The sequence below is a fragment of the Hipposideros armiger genome, unplaced genomic scaffold, assembly GCF_001890085.2.
Source record: "Hipposideros armiger isolate ML-2016 unplaced genomic scaffold, ASM189008v1 scaffold_12, whole genome shotgun sequence".
NCBI lineage: Eukaryota > Metazoa > Chordata > Mammalia > Chiroptera > Hipposideridae > Hipposideros > Hipposideros armiger.
Window position 1 is genome coordinate 2,734,805 of NW_017731362.1, and position 26,052 is coordinate 2,760,856.

A 26,052-nucleotide genomic window follows, 5' to 3' on the forward strand; every position below is an offset into this window, starting at 1 on the left:
GCTAAATCTGAATCAAGAAATTAGGCTATCAAGACATCTAATGAGCTCAAAGATAGTACATAACCAGTGCTATTCTAGATGTATAGGAAAGAAATTAACTCATTACAAGAAATTAATTCATTAGGTCCTAACTCTTAGGGCATTACAGCTTGATTCTCATTGAGAAAGGCTGGTCTGGAAGGTGTCTGTTCACACATAAATGGAAATAATTAACCATCAATGTGGCAAATCTATCATTATATAATGAAAATACATGAAGCGTGGATTTCTAAAAACTTTTACATTATTTTATTCTGGGTTCTTTTAATCCTTTGCTCAGAATACCATTAAGAATGATTGGAATGCAAAGAGCAAAAAAGAAAAAAAAGGCAACCCATTTTAAGTTTTAGTTATAAATTTTGTCTAAATAATGTCATAGGGCAGAGAATCAGGGTAGATGATTGAGTCGTCAGACAAGTCTAACATAACAATCAGATCTGAAAAACAATGAACATTCCCCCAGGCATTGGAATATCCACCTGTTACTATCATTTATTTTATGTACCAATTATTTTCTCTCATCTATGCCAAATGTTGTTATACATCAAAATTCTTCCTTGCACCAGGTTAAGTCTCTAGCAGAACGGGAGACTAGAAATCAAAGGCATTAAATTAGCTTTCAGAAGCTTGTTTCCAAGTCCCAAGGTTCTTCAGGGCCAACCTGGTATGGAAGTAAAACTGGATAGTGGCTGCACTCGGATGAATACGGGCCCTTCTCCACTCCCAGCACCACATATATCAGGGCTCCCCGCCTAACATAACAAACCCATCAATGCACTAAAGTAATGAAAAACAGACACAGAAAAAGTAGCTTCATGTGACTGAAAATATGGCCTGGCATTTGGAAAGCGTACAGTTTTAGATCATTTAAAATATATGTCAAATTTACTGGAAAACTGAAAAAGATTTTTTCTCTTCCTTATAGTTCTTAATTTGCCCTAAAACCTTTCTAAGAGTTTCCAAATAGCAAGTATCAGGCTGATAGATGACAGATCCTTGTTTTACATTAACTCAAATGACAACTCCAGTGAGAGAACTAACAAATTCCCAAGGATTTACCTCAAGGGCTTTTAAGACACAGTGTGAAGAATATATAATATTTTCATATGGTGAAATACAGCTTTAATACACAGAACAAAATTTTAATGCGTGAATAAAATGTGGTCAAAATATAAGTCTACACTGAACATATGTGGAAAAGATATTTAATTGTAAAATAGAAAAGTAGGCCAGAGTACAGTTTTAAGGGTAATTGCTTCTTTATACAGTATAGGTAATCTAGAAGGGCCTCAGGGTTAAACATTTTCATAAAGCAATAAAACATTAAAAAATAAAGCAAGGAAAAAGGTGTGAAGTTATGTTTTACAAAAAAAAAAAAAGAATGAACAGTATGTCAGAATTTAAAGTTCATACATTGTGGAATTCAACAATATTGTGATGAGAGCACGTTGCAGCACAGACATTACAGCTTTCACAAGGAAAAGGAAAAGTTATGGTAGACAAATCTATGGCATCACTGTAGTACAAGAAGCTCTTGTTCTACATACAAAAGCCTTTTTTTTTCCGTAAGAATAACTTCCTGGGGGCGAATGAGTCCATTAAATATTTCAGAAATCCATATGCTTTGAATTTTTCCAAAAACATCTTAAAATTTAGTGCCTTAAAGTGCTTTCATGTGGAAATCATGATGAAAGGCACAGAATACAGTTTCACGTCCCCACTATGAAATTTTCAAAAAAGTACAGATTTTACGGTTTGTAAATTCAAGTTACCTTGTAAGCTGCTCCTTCCAAGAACATTGTCATTCCAATAAAACCAGCTGCTAGCTTACCTAGTTGAGCTACAGAATAAAAGGTTTGTTTTTTTTCCCTAGTTAACTTTCATTATTTTTGTGGGAAAAATACCTATGCAAGTGATGCATTTTGAAATTATAAAACATGCAGAATATGTACAAACACAAAGTTTAAAAAATATTTGCTTCATATACCTGTAAATCTACTTGGGTATAGCTGAAGATGAACAAATATAAAAATGTGCTTTCTAAAAAATGCTTTCAGAGAATCTGAGACAACTTAAAGCTGTACAAAGATTTCCTGGGAGGAATCTTTTCTTCGTATAGAAGTTTATACCTACAGGAGGAATTCCAGCATCAGTCCACCACATAATTATTACACATTTGGTCTAATCAACAACGATCACCCTTAAAACTGTTCTGTTTCTGAGAAATTAAGGTTCATACTAAAATCAAAAATAATACACAAAAACAGTGGCTTATTGTGTTTTTGGATCTCTTCAACAATCTTTATCAACTCGTTTGGAACTGTAAAAAAACAAAAACTATTTACAGAATTCAGTTTTAAATACATTTCACAACTTCTAAAGTTTTATGTTACAAGAATTCAGAGCTCATGGCTTAAGTCCAATTATCAATCTGCAGTCTCTTCTGTTATCCTATCGTCCCATGACTGCACCTTATTATGTACAGTTCAAGCATGTATTCCTTCTTGACCAAAAGTAAACTCAAACTACGTGTTCAATTAAACTGCTTCTTTATTCGTCTGAAGACGAGTCATAGCTTCTAATTTCTGTCTGTAGGCCTCTGCTTCCTGTTCTTTCTTTAGAAGCTGCTGTCGATATTTTTGTGCTTCTCGATTTGCTTCATCCAGCTGTTTCTGAAGAGCTTCTCTCTCCTAATGTAAAAAAAAAAAAAAAGGTTTCTTTTTTCAATTTTTGGACGAATACATTATGAACACATTATAAGTATGCATCCTTTAAATAAAAAAACTTGTAGCTAAAAGCAGTCACCTAAGGCTATTTCCTAGACATCTTGCCTTTTCAACCAATTTGCTAATAAAGCCCCTAATTTTGTGCTCCGCGCTGAGATACAGATTAGTTTCTGACCTGAAGGAAGTAATTTCCTAATTAGAAATGACTAACATAATGAACCCAAATTGGGTACCTGTACTTTTATATGTACTACAAATACTAATGAAGAGCTTTAAAGAGGGAAAAATACAACCATACCTCTTCACATCTCTATCTGTAATGTTTTTATCTAAAGGTAATACTTATAAACAATATTTTCTTAGCACCCATTATATAGCTAAACAAGGTGATTTCGATAACAAGCCTCTAAGATAGATATAAAGCCCATTTCACAGATGAGAAAAATGATGCTCAGAGATGATGTAGTCTTCCAATGGTAACACAGTAAGGAGTCGGGTTTATGAGATTATACTATTACTGTTTTTAAAACTATCTTTCTCTATGATAGCAAGCAAGATTCATCTCTAAAATGAGTGCTGGTCTAGATTAGTGTTTCCTAAATTATACCATTTCCAAAGCAATAAAATACTAACTTCTCTACTGTGACTCATTACATTATACAGGTATAAAATATATGTATTAAATTCCTCAGTCGAGAGCTGAAACAAATCTGTTCCAATCAAAATGGTATTCCTTCTCCTCCTCCTCACTCTGCCTCTATTCAGTTACCTCACAAAAAAAAACAAGGGAAAACATTTCAGATTCTTTTTCCATACCTCCAGTAGGCACATGGACAAAAGCTCAACTTGCTCAGGCCCAAGCTCAACCTCGTCACAGAGGCCCAGGACCTCTTAGCAGGGTGGGGTTGAGGACTATTAATCAGAAAGGCCAGGCTCACACTGGACAAGACACTTAACCAGAGGGGACTGAAGGTGAGGGGTCAGCAGGCTGATGGGGAAGAGGACAGTAGGAGGTTCCCCTCCACTGCCTCCGTGACCCTGGTCCATGGTGAACACCACAGGCTCCCTCCTCTTCACTCTTCACCTGGTCCACAAAGAGGAGCACATTGAATACGCTTGCTTTCTTGTGATCCCGCTCCCTACCCCACACTGGGAATGAAGCCAGATCCAATAACAGTTATTGTTCCCATGGAGCCATCAAATGTGGGAGTGATTGATTATACAAGTAGTCTTCAAATCTTCCGGTTACACAAAAGGTACCAGTAGAAGAAAGGTGGTGTGCCCTTCGTCTCCAATTTAAGCAATGCCCAGACCCTACCCTGCTGCCCTTTTCTTATCTGCTTCTTACCCTTACTTTCCAGGCCAGATGAGAGGAGGAGCGGTCAGAAAGGACACCCACGAGATGAGCCTCATCTAAGCCATCATCGCCAGTACCCCGGCCGTGAACTACGGACGACCGTGAGCTCACCAAGGGGGAGGGTGGGCAATGGCTGCTGCTTCCCCAGGACGCTCACAGCCATCCATACATGTTTTCGAATTTTACATGTGTTAAGGAATAAGATCCTTCCATAGTCAAAGTTTTGAATATGGATAAAAAAAAACTTGCCCTGATATGGTAGGAAATGTTAAAACAGATACTCTAAGGTATCTTCTAGATTCAGCTGTTTATTGACATTTAGAAACAGCAAAGAGAGTCAATTATTTCAGAAGATAAAAGCAGCTGAGTGAGGTAAGCCGTCTAGCAGTGAACACAGTTTAATCCTATTTTCCTTACTGTATATTTTTACTTCCATTAGTAGACTATATCTTAATATAAAAAGATAGCTCCCTTCTGCCTACTAGGTCAAATAAGACTCATTTTACACTGCATTTCTTGAATCTGTAAAATATGAGAGATAAAGATCATTAGCATTACCCTTTGAATACAATTAATCCTCAAGATTGAAAGCATAGTTAACATTATTAAAGTCTTTTTCAAGTGTTTTCATTTTTCACTTCTCAGGAACATAGGTATTTGGGGAGAGAATCTTTTTGCCATCTCATTTTTCGAAACAAAAATCTCTTAGAAGTGGAAAATACCACTTCTTACTCAAAGATATCCTGTTTCTACATTTATTTGTCAAATGTTTACTGAACATATATTACACGCAAGACACTTCCTTAATGCAAACAGTAATTTGGTTATTTCATACATAAATAATGCAGCAGACTGACATTTGAGAATTACATTTAAATAGATATGCTTATCTGATGGCTTTGACCTTTTGCAATAAAACCACAATAAAAAGGATTTTGATATTTTAAAATAAATATGCTTTAGCAAATAAATATACATATACTAATATGTAATACTAAAATATTTCTCCTTTAACAGTCTAACATTGAAGAATTCCAAGAAAAATAAATCCTGATGATAATCAAGATTTGGTAGCAATAAAAGGAGATATTTATCTTATACAACAACTCCAAACCCAAGCAGTCTATTACTATTACATTAGGCAATGGAATAACAGAGCAAGGAAAGACTTGAATTTGCTTTTTTATTTTCAAACAACATTCTTGAACTCTGCTTCAGGTAATAGCAATTTATCTCAGCAATTTTAACATATTAATATATAATTTTCTAACATTCAAATTTGTTTTGCTTTAGCTATTATAAAGCAAAAAATCATCATAGTGAATTATCTTCTACCACATCTCAAAATAAATTTTAGAATAATAATTAACATTTACAGAGCATTTATTATATCCCTACCATTGTGCTACTCCTTCACGTTTTCTCCTTTAAACCTTACAACAATCTGATAATGTAGGTGCTATTAGTCTCTCCTTTTTACTGATGGAGAAGCTACGCCTTGAATGGTTAAACGACTTGACCAAAATCACAGTCAGAAAATTATAAAATATAATTCAAACCTAAATCTGATTTCACCCCCATGTTCTTAACCATTAAATGTCTTTTTATTGAGAGAAACTTGGCAGGGTGTGTAGGCTGTCCATTTGCTTGTAAGCATCAATTTTCTAACTGCCACGGGTCAAATATGATCCTGTTTTTATAAAGTTCTATCAAAATACAGCCAAATCTACTCATTTCCAAATTGACTATGACTGCTTTCCAGCTACAATGGCAGAGCTGAGTAGCAAAACACAGACTGTATAGCCCACAAAGCCAAAAATGTTTGTTATCTGACACTTTAGAGAAAAACTTTGCCTACTCCAGCCCTAGAGAAAATTATCAGAGATACAACTATACAAAACTCTAAATTTTTCTAAATCAAAGGATATTCATCAATAAAAGGAAAACAAATTGAAAAATATTGTATCAAATGAAACACTGTATAAAGTTTACAGAAATCAACTTTTAAAAGAACACTAAGAATCTCAATCTATCACTGGTTAAAGGACACAAATAGTTCATAGACGTAAATAAATGAAACTTGCTGATAAACATATTCACCTCTATAATCTTCATGGCAAAGAAAAGGTAAAGCTATTTCCTGAATTCACACAACTAAGTAATAGGAAAAAAAAAATCTGTTACTCCTAATGTACTAATTACATCTCCTCCCTCCAACATGTACAAAGAACAGTGTTAATGTCAATTCAGAATAGGCTAATGTTTACTTATGGAAGAAATCCATAAACAGCACACTTCTTCCCAATATACACTATGCAGTTATATCCAGGGGTGGTAACAAAATGATATACATTATTGCAATTTGGTGTCTTATTCATACCTCCCCTCTAAAAAACAAACTTATTTTATTTCCTATATTGCTGTAATGTGGATGTAAAAGCCACAATATTTACAATAAAATTTTCTACAATTTAAACTAATTTTTCCAGAGATTACTGTTAAACCTCTCCAATGTTAGCCAGGAAACTGTAAATATAAATTCTTAGCACTTTCTTTAGTCACTCTAGTAGTTGTGGGAACACACAGAGAAAACTCAAACATGTTAGATTCTGTGTAACAAGTCAATTTTTTAATTCATTTACAGCAATGCTTCTCAATCTCAGCATTGATTATCTCTAGACCAGATAATTATTGTGGGGGGCTGCCCTGTACATTGTAGAATATTTAGCAGCATCTCTGACCTCTACCCTCTAAATGTCAGTGGCACGCACCTAGTTGTGACAACCCAAAATGTTTCCAGGCATTGCCAAATGTTCCTTGGGGTCAAAATTGCCCCAGTTGGGAAATGCTACCTTAGAGAAACATTTTGGGTAAATGGACCAACTGTCACTTAGAGAGAGGAGTATAAAAATCTGCCCCAAGACACCTCTAACAGTCATCTAAGAAAATAGAACCACTTCATGTATTAAGAGGAAATGATTACCTGGTTTGATGAAAACACTAGGGGTCTCTCTTCATTTTATATTCCCAGCCCTTTACCATCTAAACTCACTGTAGGCTTTAAGATCTCTCTGTAATAGCTCTAAGTTAAGATCATGCAACCTTGGCTTGAACATATCTGGTGATGGAAAATAAGATCTCCATTACCAGAAAGCTTAATTACTAAAAACAAACAAAAAACACTTCTTTATAACAAGCTAAAACGCCATCTCCCTGAAATTCTATCTCCTTGGTTCGAGTTAATTTATATACTTCAGTTCATACTTTCCTGTTATTTGCAGTTATTCTCCTTGGTCTCTGAAAGACTGTATGAGAGGAAAGAGGTGGAACTCTGAGGAAAACGGCAACTCTCACTGGCTGATAGGTAAATAAAGGTACAGACTGCACATTCAATATTTTGAAAACATAATTTGTTGATGTGAGTAAATGTATGTTTAATAAAAGTTCAAGTAATTTAAAAATGTTTTATTAAACAGTTAAAGCAAAGTACATGACAGAACTGTTTTCACCTTATATGCCAGAAAAAAAGATCCTCTGACATATCAGTAAAAGATATTAAAAAAATTAAATAATAAGTATACTAATACTGGTCAATGGAATAAATTGTTAGTTTATAAGAACTTCAGTACTGAATATCACTTTAAATTTTAAATAAAACAACTCACCCTCAATAATTAAAGCCATAATTTTACCAAATATTCTGATTATATCATGAATCAGATAAATCATTTTAACTCAATAATATACTCTTTGTGATTGTGGCCAAAGATATACCAGTGTTAACATTTAAATGAATTTGGGCAAGGGTATCTTCTAATTGTCCTCAGTCAGAATTATGTTGCCTTTTAGTGACTCTTTTTCCAAATCCTTCCTTTTCTATGGTAACAAAAACCTTAAATATTCACCAACACTTACTATTTACATATCAGATATTATGAATATGTGTATAAGTATATGAGCTTTTTCAATTCTCATAAAAACTCCAAAATAACTTTTGAATGACTTTATTTTCATTTGATGTAAGTTAATATCAAATTTGGAGGACATAACTTTATTTACAGTGATGTAAGGAGATAAATCTGTGAGGTAACTATGGCTTGGTTACACTTACAAACTGGTTTACATTTACAATCTAGTTTGGGAGAGGGGAAAAAAGTTGAATCCCTCCCCCCTCCAACAGTTAGTCCAAATTTAATTTCCTTAAAGAACTTAACAGTGAAAAAAGCAGTTATCTACAGCTTTTTAATAAATCACCCAGTTCACAAATATCAACCTTCTATAAGAGGATCCTGCAGCCCAAATAGGCACTTGCATTTCACTTTTGAAAGAAAAAATAATTTTTAGTCAATATATAGTAATATTTCCTTTAGTGACTTGTGAGAATGATGTATATAAATTTAATGAAAAATAAAGGATGGAGTGTAAGGACCAAAGACATTCCAATGTTACCAGGATGACACACTGTTACAAACAAATTCTTCACTCATTCATTCATTCATTCAATATTTATTTATTGAGGGCTTGCTATATATATATAAGGCAAAAGTTAAACAAAATAATACTATGTACTTTCATTCTGTATCAAAACAACACTGTCAGTAATAAATAAAAAAGACAAAAAAATAAAGAAAAGCAAAATGAATTTATTTTGGATGACTGCAGCAAAACACACCGGGCAAAAGACTCCTTACTTCTATTTCTGCAGATTCCACCCGGTTTTCAATTATTTCGATACATTGTCTCTTAGCTGGTGGTTCTTCACTTATAACAGTTTCTTCAGCAATGTCTGTTGCTGGTACTGTTAATACTAAAATAAGAAAATGTATACATTATTTTCAGAAAGGTTTGGTAGAAATAAAGCTAGTTGACACAACTCACATACAATATATTCTAAAACAATAATTTCAAAACACTGATTTGCTTTTCATAAGGATGTCAACATGTCTTCATTTTCTTGCATTTTTTACTGAAAACAACTCATTGTTTAAGTACCTACTTATTTTAAACATTTTTTATCAATAATATAATCATTCATATAGCTCAAAATCAAAACAATATGTAACAAGTATATTTTGAGAGGTCTCACTCCACTCCTTTTAACACAAATCATCACTTTTATTGGTTTCATGTGTATTGTTTGTGTTAATTTCTATAAAAATAAGCATAAATATCCATTCTCATTTTTCTTTTTTACACAAAAGGTAGCGTGCACACAAAACATATGTTCAAACACAGATACATTGTTCTGCAATTGCTTTTTCACTCCATATATCTAAGATACCTTTCATCAGTACAGAGAGAGGTTTCTTTTATTTAGCTGCATAATAGTCCACTGTGTGGATATACCATAATAAATTTTGTCTGTTTATAAACTTCGCTTGTTTTCCATTGGGTTGTTGGACCTTGCCCCAATTTTTAGTTATCTCTTCATATAAATGTAAATATATACAGAGAAGCTGTCCTTGCTTTGCATAGCAGTACAGAACAATAAAAAAGACTGTGCAAGCTGAAACCATGAAAAGCAATCTTAATAATCAATGAGGAAAAACAATTGTTCCATAGCCTGTAATGTTTTTTGTCATTTATAAATGTAAACAGAAATGAAAAAAAGTAAAACTAATATTTAATACAATGTAATTTAAAACATTAGAAATGTTGAGAATTAAAGCGTTTTATTTCTTTTAACTCATATCATATGCTACACTTATAAATTAACTCATGAAGAATTTGAGAATCTTGCATCTGTTTCATTGGAATGTATGCATAGTGTATATACTCATATGTCAGTTACACATTTTTAAATTATGGAGTCTTTATTTTAATATTCAGTAGGTTTCTCTTACTGCTCTTCTTTTCCAGATTTTTTCCTTATTCTTCTTCCCTCCTCACCCCATCAATATAAACTTTAGAATCTGTTTGCCTAGTTCCAGAAAAAGATCTGTTGGTCTTTGTCATGGGCTGAATTGTGTCCTCTCAAAATTCAAATGTTTAACTTTGAACCCCCAGTACTTCAGAGTGTGCCTGTATTTGGATAGGGACTTGAATGAGGTGAAGAAGTAAATGGGGTCATTTGTGTGGGCCCTAATCCAACAAGTCTGGTGTCCTTATAAGTAGAAGTGATTAGGACACAGACAACACACAGCTGAAGGACGACCACACAGCTGAGAACACAGCAAGGAGGCAGCCATCTGTAAGGCACAGAAAGAGAAGCCTCAGAAGAAACCAAACCTGCCAACACTTTGACTTGGACTTTAAACTCCAGCATTACGAGAAGAAAAACTTCTGTGGTCTGCATCACCCACTCTGTGGTGTTTTGTTATGGCAGCCCTAGCAAACTAATACAGTCTTCTTTTTCATATCACATTTATAAATCAACTCAGGATAAAAGAAGAGCTTTATGATAGTGAGTCTTCCCACCCAAAACCATGACTTTTTTTCCATTTGTTCATCAATGAAATTAGCCTGTCTGTATAAATGTCAGGTTTTGGAAACAATGTTGTATCTGCATTATACAAATACTTTGAAAGTTTTCTTCTTTTCTATATAATTACAATTAGTCCTTTAAAGCTTTGTGAAAGCACAAGGGCCTGATCCAAATCTTGCACCAGCTATCAGCACATTTCTGCAGAACAGGAGAAAGGCCTCTCAGCCTTCCTCAGGTCAAGGGCTTCCTCCTATACTGCTACAGCAACAAACTCTTTGAGATCTGGTCTCCCAAACCTAGTTTAGAACTTCTACCTCCAGCCCTTCCCATTCATAACGTCTTCACTGGCCATGAGGAAGCACAGTCTCTGCCATCCTAGTCATTTTCTAACAGGTTACTTGTGCACATCCTTGTGTTTTTTGGAATCTGAGTACAGGGCAGTGCTTGCTCAGATAGGAACTTTCCGCACCTTCTCCTGCTGCCTCCAGTATTCGTACTCTAGTCTATCTTAGCCCTGCTTGTAGCACTTCCCACTCAGTCTGGGCCCTGTCTTGCTGGGACTATATTTACTGCTGATTTCTGAGCTCAACCCTTTTCTTTTTTTGATGCACTATTGTGGCCTTTAATGAGAGTTCTCTTGCCTTGGCTGTAATGGTCTTGGATGTTTTGGGCAGCACTTAAAACATGGCATTTTACATTTTTCTCAGCCTTTTATTAATTTCACTGAAAATATGGTTGGGGCTTCTGTTTCATTCATCTTATTGTTCTCCGTGGTTTCCAATAAGGACAAATGGAAAAATTATTAACAAAGCTGCTAAAAGTTGCCACCACTTTCCTACTTCAAGCCTTAAGTCCAACTTCTTTTTAAGTAGCCTTTTTTTACATGGTATTTCTAAAAGCCCACATGGTATCTGGATTGCATTAAATGGGACTAGGAATTATTGTCCAGTGCTGATTTTGAATTATTTATTTAAGCTCATTTTCCAATCAGAATCCTTTGGAGCCAATTCCTCTTTCCATCTGGTATACACTCAGAGAAAACAAGCATATAATTTAAGGCAAAAATAAATGCTTTGAAAAACATATCATGATTTCCCACGAATTGAGAATAAACACAAACTTTATGTAAATGCCAACTACCAACCTTGCTGTCCATCTGGCATGGTAACAATGATGGGCTGACCTATTCCACTGGTTGGAATGGAGTGCAAATTTCCAAGCTGAATTCCATCTGTAACTATTGTGATGACTTGCTGACCCCCTGAACTAACTACTTGTTGAATTGCACCATCCACAGATTCTGCAGTAACTACTTCCTCTGTAGCCACTACTGGAAAAAAGAAACAAATGTAAAAATCAGTGAACATATGTAAAAGTATAAATAGAAGTTTCTTTTGCTTTGTTGCCTTTGCTTTCCCACTTCTTTCTTCCACAGAAAAGCTTTTACACGGTTTTAAATTTTAGTCTGCAGCAGTGCTGTACATGTCTACATAAAGTTGACTACAAGTCCCACAATTTACAAAAAGTGAGTTCCAACTATCTATGCATGTATGTGTTTAAATAAACAATTTCTCTTCATTTAGTTATATGAGGTACAAAATTTATAAGGTTTTCTAAGATCAAAGATATGACGAAGTTTACAACTGCTTAATAAAACTCCATAATCCAAGAGAATTTTCTAAGTGGTTATACTCCATTTATATTTACATATCAGTTGATAAACATTTCTATATCCAATGAAACATAAAAATTTGTACTTTTCAAGTAGACAGAGTAAATAGTATTCCCTTTTGGATTGTGTGAATAAGGGCTGCCTTGATAATAAGTGGTACACAGATCTGGTACTGTACAATAGTGAATAATATATTAACATTTATACCAATAAAATCCAAAGCTATGCTCTTAATATTTTGTGAGGCTGAGAGAGTACTCTGGTACCTGAAAACAGCACTCCTGGCTTTGTCTGGGTAAAGAAATCACAAGTTATCTCTGTCAAAATCCTTTCCCACAGGCAATCCTATGACCAACTACTGATCCCAAAAGATATAAATAGGAGCAGCTTTACTTAAAATAGTCAAAAACTTGACACAAACCAGATATCCATTAAAAGTACAATGGGTGGGCGGGCCGAGTGGCTCAGTTGGTTAAGAGCTCACTCAAGAGTTTGAGCTCTGAGCAACAGTGGTTCGATGCCTGGCCCAAGCTGAGCTGCCACTAAGCTGCCAATAGATAGCAGGATGGCTCAGCTTAAAAAAAAAAAAAAAAGTACAATGGGTAAATAAACTATGGTAGATTCATACACTGGAATACTACATAGCAATTTAAGTGACCAAATGCAAAATATGGATAAATCTGACCAAAATACCATGCTGAGTGATGTAAACCAGACACACCATATATACTGTGTACTTTCCATTTATGTACAGAGTACCCATTATACAGGAGTGATCACTTTGTGATAATTCATCACACTATACACAAGAGTTACACACTTTTCGGATGTATGTAACACTTCAGTAAAAAACCATCAAAAGGAATAATGACTGTAATGGACTATAACATAGTGAATTTTTAAAAATCCAGTTATCTATAATAATACTTCATGATGAAAAGAGAGAGAAATGGGGAAAGATCTTCTTGATAGAAGAATGATATCTAATTAACAAAATAAGAAAAATCATCATTGTAACCATCGATGTAATAACTGATTCAAGCAGAGATCACTAATGGGTGAAACGTTTTGAGGAAAGAAGATATTCAAATGTTCTCAAAGTATCACACCAAAGACTAGTATTAGTTACAAAGGAGAAAATGTGCTTATGGGGACCATTCTCACCAAGTGGTTATTATCAGGCTGGCCTGCCATTATGTGCCTCCTGGCGTAATGCAGTGGGAGATTACAAAATATCACTGCGTTCCTCCCAGAAATGTTTGACCTGAATCTAATTATTAAGAAACAAATGAATACAGAATGTGGATGATCCTACAGACCACTGGCTTAGACTCTACAAGGATTTCAATGTCATAAAGAACAAGGGAGGCAGTAGAACTGTCCTAGATTGGGGGAGTCTAAAGAAACACAATAACCAAATACATGAACTTTGATTGGATCCTGGATAAAAAACAAACAAACGGTTATAAAGGACATCTAGGGGATATTAGAGAAACTTGAATTATGGACCCATTTCAGATAATGTTGCTAAATTATTGTTGATGTTTTTAGGAAATATAATGGTGCTGTGAATATGTAGGAGGCTGTCCTTGTTCTTGAGGAGATACATGCTGAAGTATTTAAGGACGAAGTGCCATGACGTTTGCAGTCTACCTGCAAATAACTTAAGTGAAATAAGTGTGTGCGTGCGCGAACATGCAAGTGTGTCAAGATGTTAACAGTCAGTAAATACAGGTGAAAGGTATAAAGTTCATCCTCCAATTTTTCTATGGCTTTGAAAACTGTCAACATAAAAAATGTTTTAATAGAACTAGATTTGAAAAAATAGAAATGGCATTAAAACTATTTCTAAATTATATGGTTTTTTAAACGTGTTGAGGCAGCACTTCACCAAAAGGGTAATTAAATCAAACATTCTCTCCTGATCATGCTACCATTTAGATAACATGCTAAGTTGCTGCCAACTTCCAGCAGAATATCCTGGATGTCAATGACCACAGGATTTACTAAAGACAGAGAGAGGCCCTAAAGGTATGAATTCCTTTTTTTAAGTAAAGATAAGCACTAAGACCCTAGTTTTCAAGGATGCACACTCATGGCAACAGGCCTGGCTGCAGCCCTGTTACTGTTTTATTTGATAATCAAGGGTCACAATACAAACTGCAGAAGATGATACTCAAAATGAAAACAACCTTTATGTTTTGAGTTCTCTCATTTTTGTTTGTCTTAAACTATACTTAGACTTTATCACCAAGCACTTAAGAAAATTTCAGGAAGATAATTATAAAATGAAATATAGGGCATAAAACAGTAATATATTCAACAGAACAACTACTAAGGTTTTCAAGTACATTAACTATTGCTTTGATTTTTTTAAAAAATATCCATATAAAAGAAATGTTCACTCTGGTTGAGTGCTAACTACAAGTAGTAAATATTTTAAAGCATAATCATATGCAAGAAATTTCTGAGATCACACACCATCAAGGCATAACTCAAGAACTTTCATCTTTGCACTATTTGTAATGACTGTCATTAAAATAAGAGAATGCTTGCCTTTCATCTAAAAAGTTTTCTTTTTAAGTTGTGCTATGGTAAGGAATTAAAGAAGAAATTACAAGGAAATCAACTGCATAAGACAAAGTGCCCCCTAGAAACGCTAAGTACCCAACAGTGAAATGTTGAAAAATGTAAGAATAAAACAGAAAGCCTAAAAAGAGTATTATTCAAAATATATATATTCATAATATTCGTAAGACAGGAGAAAACTGTCTTTAAGATGTTCTAGAAGACTGAAAATTTATATATAAATATTTCAACAATAAAATAGCAACTATGTTTACTGAAGAAAAAAGTAACATTTCAAAGGTATTATGCCTGCAATTGAAACTGAAAAGGAAAAAGCAAAAACAAAACAATCTTACGAAACTTATTCCTTAAAGTCAATTCAGTCTTATTGCTCTATTTTTGGAACAGACAAAAGAACAATGTGCAAAGGGGACCTGATTCAAATTTCACTATTAGGAGAAAGGAGGAAAACAGCTACCAGATGCATTACACATTTGGAAAAACCATCTTATTAACAATTAGCAGAAGGATGGTCATAGATGTCTATTTAATCAAAGGATTACATAGCTGGGCCACAAGAAAGAATAAGGCTAAACAAAGCATAATCCATATAGGACTACAGGCTACATAAAAAAATAGTGTTTTATGAAAGCATTTCTTTTAAAAGGATCAGACAAACAATACTGCAGATATAAGGCCTGTATCTAATCAATTATAACTTCTGATTCTACATTCCAAGTAACTTGCAAATCTATTCATTTCTCATCTCTCTGCCAAATCCTAATCCATGCTACCATTTTCTCTTCCCTGACTGCATTAGACTCCCAACTAAACTCCCTTCCAGAGCCTGCTAAAGTAATTGCTTGAAAGTCCTATATAATCTTACCTTCAACCACGTGAGTTACTCTCCTGCTCACTGGGCTCAGCCACCCTGGCCTCTGAGTCCCCTGAAAGGACAGTTTCTTTCCTGCCTCAAAAGCTTTACATGTGTTCCTCTTCCTAAAATGTTTTCCCCCCAAGCGCTGCTCTGCTAATTCTGATTTAATCTTTAGTTTAAATGTCTCTTTCCCTGAAAAGATTCTCTGATCTACCAGACTAGATTAAAACCCTGTACTCTATATGTAGCACTAATCACAATTATTTATCTGGGTGAATAACTGTTTAATATCTCATTCTACCAAAAGACTACATGTTCCATAAAGGTTGGGACTGTATCTGATTGTACTATTTTCTCTCTAGCACCTAGCATACTACCCACGACATAAGGGATGTTCAACAAATATCTGTTCGATGCATGAATAAATAATGCTTTTCTCATTGTAGATGAACAGCTGTTTGTAAACCAATAAATGGAAATTTTGGCACAAGAACAATTCTGAGTTACTACTTTAACACAAAACCTGATATATCCCCTTCCATGAATTACTATTTGTATATTTTTCTATTGTTTTAATGTAGAAAGGAACTAAAGAGTATGGGTTTCCTGGAATTTTGATTTTTCAAATAGGAAGTATCTATAACAGAGTAGCCTGTAAGCTTTGGTAGAAAGGTAGGACTGACTGCCTCTGCTTATTAATAAAGAGTGTACTTCATGGAGGTGGTTTTCCGTGTGAGGAAAAAGGTAGCTTAATTCCCTAAATCCCATCCATGCTTTAGGGCACCACCCTACTCCACCCACCCCGTGCCCTCAACTCCAGCTAAAAGTACTCTCTTTCCTCTAAGGATCAATGACAGTAATTGTCTAAATAATTTATTTACAAATCTCTTATACAATTTTAAAACATTTTAAACCACTTGCTGACCTTTCACGTATTTATTTCTCATTTCTCTAACAAGGTTACATGTTCCTACTCATTGTAACTCTCCCCTTGCTTTTTCTCTAGCTTCAGTCTCCCTCCTACATTCCCTAGATTAGAATACTAAATTTCAAATTTGTTGACAATTCTCTGGAAAATTAGCAGCTAAGAACTTGCTCTAAAAGGCCTGGTCATTCTACTTCTGAAGTAGAGACACCTAAGTTCCAAGTTTAAAACCTTGAAAAGGCAACAAAACCTCGCTTTAGTTTCATACACAGGAAAATATACTATGAGACCACTTCAAATATGTATGTTTCAGGAAAATGCTTGCTTTTCCCAAAATTAGTGAAATGAGAGCGTAAGAAAAAAAATAATAAAGTATATGTTAACAGAACCTCTGCAAATCTTGCTAGTCCAATGAACTGTTCAATTGTGACTAAGCACACAGAACTTGTACATTATTTTCTGATGCTAAATTTCCTACCTGGCTAGGTCACTACTGCAACAAATCAAATAAAGCAAAAGAACCAAAATACTAAAGAGAAAAAAAAAAAGCCAAAACTTGCCAAGCTAATTTGCCAAGACTGCGAATTAGACTACTAATATTTTACAAGATGAAATATCAGTCAACAGAAAAATATAGCTCTTAAAACTATCAAGCCTAATTATAGGAACTTCCAGCAAATATGGTAGATAATTACTCAATTTAGAGGTAAAAGGCACACATGTCCTTAGTTTAACCACAGTAGGTAACCATACGTAGTACCCTGAAACAATTCTTTTTTTTTTTTAACAAAACAGAGGTCAGTAATATTAATTTTTTTAAACCACAATTTTATCAGTGCTCACTGACCAGCATCGGTTAAGAGATACAATTTCATAGGAATTCCCATAATCTATAAGTTTTCATATCTGTTTAATCAGAAATCAATGTGCTAGAATAACAGTATATATAGATAAGGGAAAACTTAAAGAAGCACATAAATTAGAGATAAGTAAACCCTACTGGATCTATAGACTGTTCGCAGTGAATAATTACTCTTTATTTTTAAAGTGCTCAACATGATAACATTCTTCTCACTTCAATATGAGAAATCTGATCTTGATAATCAGTGTCTTTTTTTATTTTAATTGTATTTTTGTTTTAATTATATCCTAATTACCAGAAGCCTGCTCCTTAATTATTCAACTCTTGAAAAGATTAAGTAGCAAGATCTAGATACACGGTCTGACAATTAAGTTTGCAAACTTGTTGCAATGATGTTGCTAATCTTTTGTTATATCAGAGGGATTATTCATTATGAATTTGTACAAACTGGACAAACAGTTAACGAAGTTTACTATTTGGAAGTGCTGAAAAGGCTGCATGAATAAGTTAAATACCTAAACTTTACGCCAACAATTCATGGCTCTCGCATCTCGACAACGAACCAGCTCACATGGCACTGTCTGTGAGGGAGTTTTTAGCCAGTAAACAAATAACGGTATTGGAACACCCTCCCTGCTCACATGATCTGGCCCCCAATGACTTCTTTCTTTATCCGAAGATAAAGGAAATATTGAAAGGAAGACACTTTGATGACATTCAGGACATCAAGGGTAATATGATGACAGCTCTGATGGCCATTCCAGAAAGAGCTCCAAAATTGCTTCGAAAGGTGGATCCGGCACTGGCGTCGGTGCATAGCTTCCCAAGGGGAGTACTTCGAAGGTGACCTTAGTGATATTCAGCAATGAGGTATGTAGCACTTTTTCTAGGATGAGTTCGCGAACTTAATTGACAGACCTCATATATTTCACTATTAAAGCAATTAAGAAAGCCATTCCTCTCTCCCACATACTTCCTTGTTAGAGATTCACCTATGTGGCCCATAAATAATTGAATAGATGTATTGTATATAAAAACGAAATAATTAAGAAATGTATATTATTCACGCAAATCTTTGGTATAGTACACTTATAATCTTTATATATTCACTATGCCCAATAATAATAAAATAATATATTCACTATGCCCTTTTAAATTTTGGATCAAATTCTTTAACTTTGGTGCACCATCAGAATCACCTTTGGGAGCATGTTAAAAATATAGATGTCAGGGCCCCACCCCAAATCTCCTCAATCAGAATCTACTGGGGTAGAACTGAGGCAAATGTAATGTTAAGATGATTCTGATGCACACAAAATTTAAGAATTTTACTTTTTCATTATCGTATTAATTCAAATTCATTAAGAGGAACTCAAATTAGAAGAAAACTATGAATTAGAGAATATTTAAAAGAATACAGCCTTCTAATCATTGGGTACATAAATTAACAAGCTAATTCCTAACTAACTATTTCCAAGCAGAAGTTCTTCTAGTTTGTTTTAATAATGTAAAAAAGAATGACAATTATATTAATGTTGAGCTACCTGATATTTCTCCTGAATTACTCCACTCCAAAATTCTGAAGGATGGTTTAAACAAGTTTTCTGAAAATTGTATGTGTATACTTTTAAAAGCTGTAAATTTTTTCACTGATTTATTTCCAATATAAATTAATTTCAAAAGACAGTTGCATAATCCCTTAAAAATAAATAACAGCATTTTGATTTATGTATCACCTTCTTATGAGTCGGTTGAGTGTAAGTCAGTCCCTTATACCAACTCAAAATATACTAATAAAATATTTCTGAAACCCTAAAAGCTGAAAATTAAACCTTGGTCAATGGTCAAAGATAGTATCTTAGTTCAGATGACTACTATCAGAACAAAATGAGATAATGCATATAAAGCACTTGGCACAGTAGCAAGCATATATAGCAAAAAACCAACAAATACTAGCTATTATTTTTTTATAATTCATTGTGCCAAATTAAATTTATAGTTAATATCAATTGTTTCATTATCTTTTTTTGGCCTGAACCCAGATAGAGCTAATAATTATTTATTACAACTATGAACATTAGCATAGTCCTATGGGCTCAGAAACTAAAATACATACTTCCCAACAAAACCATTTATTTATTAAAAATGAACATTAGCAACAAAGTCTTCAGGGTATATTGAGACTTATCAAATTTTTCTATACTTCTATTAAAGCAATAAATAATCATGAAAATTATACATGGAGATTTAAAAATTTCAAACAAGTTAAATATTTGGAAAAATGAAGGTTTATGAGGCAAGAATAAAACTGGAAATATTACATAAAAAACACTAGCTAGGAAACAATTCAATGAGCTATTCTAATCATCAAACATTGACAATCTGCAGTTATATTTGCTTGTAATGTAAAGAAAAGGCAGCAATACCATTTGGTTTCATAATGAAAGCATTATAATAGACTGATGTCCTTTATGAGGTTCCCATTGGACTAACATCAAGACGATTAGCTTTTTATGTGAAAGATGGTCCTAGTGTAATCATGAGGTGCTATGCAAAGCCATAGTTCCCAAGTGAAATGGCATGGTATCCTGGACTTTCACAAATACCCTCCCTCTATACATAGGACCATGTCAGCCAGCTGGCCTCCACTTCCACTGCAGTCCATCTGCTGCTACATTCTGGCTATTTGGTATCCAGAAGATGTGTTTATTGTACTATAGCTGGTAAAAGAAAAGAATATGAGCAACACCAATTAGTGTACTGATGGTTCTTATATTTTGGTCTTTAATCATTTAAAAAGGGCAAAAGGGGAACAGAACATTTCAACAGACTGCTTCAACAAACACACCTCAGGAATAAAAGTAGGAACAGTGATACTTTTGTTGGATATAAGACAAAATGATAGTTACACAAATATTTATTCCTATCACAAACCAAGTTATAAACATTCTAGAAGAGACTGGTCCACTGATCACCTGAAGAAACTGCATGTCAAAGTGGTCACAGACCAACAGTGTGGGAATCAGACCTTGAGCACCAACCTCCTTTCACCACTTAATGGCCCTGCTACCGTGGGCAAAATTATTTAACCTCCACAAACCTCAATTTCATTATATAAAATGGGAGTACTACTTTGTTTTCCAGATCCTAAGATGTTCTTGGAAAAATATATGTAAACATTTCTAAAATATATGTAAACAGTGAAAAAATTTACAGCTTTTAAATGATATTAAAGGAAACTGGAGAGGCAAGAGGCAGAGAAATAATTTGCCTGAGCACGTGCAAATTTAGCTGTGAAAAGATGTTTCTTTATTTGATTACCCACCTTGGCTGAGTTGTTTACACTGGTGGCAATGTACTCACCTGAACTTTAACTCAACTCAAGCTCTTAAAACATCTTCAAAAAGATTCCACTATGATATAGCATTGAAAGGAAAAATTACTGTGCTCATAGAACACTGTAAGCCACATGCAATGAGTCTATTAAAATTACTAATTCACTCGGACTAGATCACACATAACATTTTCAAAGATAGACATTCGAGAAGTTGGTATGACCAATTCAATATCATGGAGCCAAATATCTAAATGTCAAAACTTCCAGCTGACTTTCAAGAAAAGTTATTTAATTTCTAGATATGCACTTTAAATAAAGAAAAAATTTACAAGTTTAAACAAATAGAAACCACCAATGAAATTAATCTTTGATATACTTATGCAATTACAAAGGCGTTAAAGAGATCTAGGCGTATGTTTTAAAAGCAGCACGTCAATATGATGATGCACATAATTGCTAACAGCCAAAAGCGAATCAGAAAAATCTGACGACTCTCAAGTACAAATACTTAGATTCAAACATTTATGATGATGCTAAACAAGATGGAGAATGGATAAAAGTTTATAATCACTAGTTAGTAAAGAAAGAAAAGGAGAGAGAGAGAAAGAGAAAAAAGACAGGTAAGTAGGTTCTCCACCTCCCCCCAAAAAATACATCTTCCAATCAGTAGCACCTTTAAGACTCAAATCCAGTAATATCTACCTTCAAGCTTTTTGATGAGGATTAAATAGGATTATAAGTAAAAACTTTACCACACTGCATAGCACACACATAAGCATTCAATGAATTATTATTATTGATCACACTTTTAAAAAACACTAAATAATGACTGATATATTATTCTTTAATTTAATGAGCTTAAACTACAGTATGAATTTTTTGGAGTTTTTAAAATTCCCTAATTAAAAAAAAAATATTTTACTTACACAATAATTACAGCAAGAACTATTTTGGTTAAGTATAAACTTTATCTAAACCAGTTATTAATATTGTTTGTCATCCCTTAATGGCGGTCGGTGTTGGTTAACGGTGGTCGCTATTTCCTAGTTCTGTCAGTCGTTAAGGTTTTATGTCATTCTAATAGAACTGACAAAAATAAATAGTTATGAAACAGGCAGCAAATTCATATATATTTATCTACATACTTTATTTATACAAAAAGTCAGACTAGTAAAACAAAGGCCAAATTGGGTACACAGACATGATTTCTGTGAACTACACAAGTTTATTTTTAATTTTAATTAAGTTTTAACTAATTGCAAAGATTTGCTATTCTTTTAGAATTCAGATTTTTCAGCTTCCCATGAAACAGAATCTGGCCACATTGAGCACAGGGCTGGAATCAGCTAGAGCTGAGCAGCAGAGAGCAGATGCCCACTGCCCTGCCACTCTCCTCAGATGGCCAAAGTCTCAACCCTGCCCACTTTAGCCTTTTATTACCTTTCTGGCCTCTGTAAATATTTCAATCTCCAACTTTTAATGTACATTGTTTTTCTAACCTGGAGTTTCTGAAGAATTGGACAAGGGGGCCGATGCTTCAGCTAAGGCAGCTAATGTCGCTAATACTGACGTAGAGGAGTTTCCAAACTGAACAGCAGATACACCCGTTTCATCTATAAGAAAAGAGAAAACAGATCTGAATTATTAAGGAGCTTAATCTAATGCATTCTTCTGATATTCTGTTTTATTTTATTCAATTCTTACATGAAGCTTGGATAATATTTTGTGAAAAACAAGCATGGATAGCATTAGTTTTTGAAAGATAATATTGCAGTACCGGTTTGCAATATCATCTTTCTTTAGGCTATTTTGTCTCATAAAAATTTGGTTTTTTGCCAATTATACCAAAGAAAACCAAAGTGGCTGAAATATTCTTACCCTCTTTCTCCAACTGTCCTTTCTTAAAAGGATGAATACCTACTAACGCATAAAATCCCAACAGCTATCCTATATGCATCTCAATACCTGTTGCCTTGGATGAATTTTCTGAAGATACCAGACCTGTTAGGTTCACCACCCCTCCAGGTCCAATGATAAACTGTGGTGTGGCAGCATGTATCGTCACAGTGTCGGGACTCTCTGGGTTTGTGTTGATTTGGTTCTGCATAGCAATCTGGGGAACAAACCACCACAATGTTTTCAGAATTATAACCAGAACATACAGCACAGACTCTCAATGTGGTACAAACACAAATATAAAGGAACATTCTGTAATTTAAGAAGAATCATATAATACAAATGGAAATCTTTGTTCAGGATCTACTGAAAGTATAGTGGTAAATCACAGGTATAAATTTATATCCTAAGTTCCCCTGTTAGGTAAAGTAGCAAAATCCCATGAGAGGAGAACCATTTCTCCTCTGAAAGTCTTTTATAGAAGACAATCGAAAGATATTCTGCTGCTCTGTGACTACAGGAATTTAATTATTTAAATCAAATTATTTCCTCTAGTGTACTATTCAGCAATATATAACATTACATATATAAAGTATGTCCTTTCCAAATAATTGTTCTCCATCTTCAAACTTAACCCCCAAACTGCACTTCTAGGAGTAAAAGAATTGGAAGAGGTCTGGCAAAATTCATTTTTCTGAACATATAAGATCTTTTAAGTGACTAGCTGAAGTTCAATAGAGTCAGATGGTCTTAGAGAACAGTTTTACTAGGAAGGGTAACAAGACAGGTGAGAAGAGGCAGTAAGGAAGGAAGATAATTTACATCAATGTTGTCTAGCTGAAGAAAAGAGAAGTAATGGTGGTTATTAGGAAAACTTGCTGAAAAGCCATAAATAACTATGCTCACAGATTTTTTTTTTTTTTTGAGGATGGTGAAACATAAAAGAAACCAATCAGAATGACAAAGACTGTCTCACTCACTCAGGGGACATGCTTGCTAAAACAATTTTTTTAGTGAAAGTATAACCGACTCTGGTATGGTATGCAAAAAAATTAATAGAACAAAATGTCTAAAAGGAGAATTCAGGAAATTAAAAACACAGAAAGCAATCACCTTATCTAATCTTATAATGTTACATGCAATGACCATGGTCTTACAATCAGGAAAATGAACAGAAATGAAAAGAGAGGGAGTGAAACAGGAAAGGGCCCGTCCAAAATAACCAAGTCCAAAATGAAAAGCTACAAACTAAATAGTTCAAATCATCCACAAGACAGAGATCCTTTTGTTTATCTTCTTGATTTAAAAGCCAAAAGTTACCTGTAATATCTCTGCTAAATCTTCATTCCCATTGTCTATTGAAATATCAAATGCAGTTTTACAAAATTTACTTTGCGTGTGTACATCAGCACCATATTTGATTAAAAGTTCCACCACTTCTTGATGATTGTGTTCTGTAGCCCAATGTAGAGCTGTCATCTTTAACATGTCCTTTGCATTGACGTCAGCACCATGCTACAAAAATATTTCAAAATAAGAGATTTCTAACATATGAAATATTTAAAATTACCGAAATGAAAATACTAGACAGTACACTTTAAAGAATTTGCTACTAACATGATCAACTATTTTCAATAATCTGTATGTTCCAAGAATAACCACACATCTGTCACTTAATCTGTTTCTATCATGCTGACTTTCCTAATTGCTTTCCTTCTAATTTCTTAGAGGAGTGCAGCAGTTATTTTTTCAGTCACCCAGCTATGACCTTGAAGGCCTAGAAAAACATAAGAAGTGAGGGAAAACTATGAGCATTCCTCCCAAATCCCATTAAATTCTAGTTCCTTATTTACATAAAAATGTCCTTTGCTTTCCAAACCAGTGCAATATAAAGAATTAGAAGGGAGATATCTAGAGGTATACGGTCCAATATGGTAGCCACTAGACACATGTGGCTAGTAAGCACTTGAAATATAGCTAGTCTGAAAAGAGATGTGCTGTATGTCTAAATACTACTGGAGTTCAAAGACTTAACACCAAAAAGACTTAACACCAAAGACTTAACACCAAAATTAATGTAAATTCTCTCATTAATAATTTTTATATTGATTTCGTGTTAAAATGATAATATTTTGTATATACTGGGTTAGATAAAATATAATATTAAAATAACCTTTTACTTTTTTTAAGATAGCTAATGGAAAATCTAGAATTATATGTGATTCATATTTTTTGCTTACATTGTATTTCTTTTAGACACATTGATCTGGAGGCTAGAATAAAAAGGATTAAGAATATCTAAATCTATCATGCTCTGCTTCAGAATTTTCTCTTTGGCATTTAAATGACTAAAGAAAAATCCCCGTTTGTGTTATTAATTTGTTTGTTTATCATCCAAACCTAATATTCCCTTTCATGAGCATTTTCACTGTGTTGAATAAGACGAAAGTGTAGTCCCCCACCATGGCAGAGACCAATGTTTATGAAATCAATTGTTTGACTTAACTAAGAACATACTCAGAGAAAGTGTTTTTCTCCCACCAAAGGAAAATTTTAAGATAATTTTCATTTGACATGCTTATTTATACACAAAAAATAGAGGTAACGGGGGGGGGGGGGGAAGTAGACATTCAATAAAACCAGTTTCCTTCTCCCTCATATAAAACTGTAAAGCCTTTGGGGGATTACTTTCAAAAGCGAAGTGCAAAAAGAGAGAACACATACCTTAAGTAAAACCTCTACTATGCTGGCATGGCCCTCAGAAGCCGCCATGTGTAATGGCGTTCGATCCACTTTGGTTCTGGCATCCCTACTTACACCAGCTCGGAGTAGCACTTCTGTGGTAGAATAATGCCCGTACTGTGCTGCCAGATGAAGTGGAGACGTTCCCAACTATACCGCAAGGGAAAAAATCCACAGTGAGTCATTTTCAACACACTTCTATTACTATCTTCTATCTTATATTTTCTGTTTAAATAGCAAACAGATTACATTATGTTTACAAAGTAACTCAACATTCAAAAGAGATAATTTATGCTTATCTTCACAGAGGCCCTCAAGAATTCCCATACACTTCTCAGATAGGAAGAAAAGTCAGTATTTAACTCAAACTTGCTTTCTTCATTATTTTTTATCAGATAAATAGCCTAATCAAAATTAATTTCATCAGGAATCAGATATAAGTAGGGTTTGAGAAATCTTTCTGAGTACTGGAATCTTTTCCTCATACCAATCACACAAAACTTTTCATCTATGAAATTCATGTCAAAAACACATGCAAAAGAATGAAAACGGACCACCTACTTACACCATATACAAGAACAAATTCAAAATGGATTAAAGACTTAAATGTAAGACCTGAAACCATAA

General features: G+C 34.1%; 1 protein-coding gene across 8 annotated transcripts in view; it reads right to left on the reverse strand.

Annotated features, from left to right (window-relative positions):
* Nucleotides 1-1,228: 1,228 nt before the first annotated feature.
* Nucleotides 1,229-26,052, reverse strand: part of GABPB1 (GA binding protein transcription factor subunit beta 1) — a 62,828-nt gene continuing 38,004 nt past the window's right edge. For 3 of the 8 annotated variants that reach the window (XM_019664732.1, XM_019664716.1, XM_019664741.1), the window contains exons 3-9: nt 25,408-25,575; nt 24,004-24,198; nt 22,753-22,900; nt 22,287-22,400; nt 11,691-11,876; nt 8,814-8,929; nt 1,229-2,729 (exon numbers count right to left, since the gene is read on the reverse strand). In XM_019664732.1, coding sequence (XP_019520277.1) covers nt 2,577-2,729; nt 8,814-8,929; nt 11,691-11,876; nt 22,287-22,400; nt 22,753-22,900; nt 24,004-24,198; nt 25,408-25,575 — 1,080 coding nt within the window. In that variant the 3' untranslated portion in view covers nt 1,229-2,576. Of the gene's footprint in view, nt 2,730-8,794; nt 8,930-11,690; nt 11,877-22,286; nt 22,401-22,752; nt 22,901-24,003; nt 24,199-25,407; nt 25,576-26,052 lie in introns of all 8 variants that reach the window. The other 5 variants (XM_019664767.1, XM_019664749.1, XM_019664757.1 and 2 more) reach the window with 4 other exon arrangements.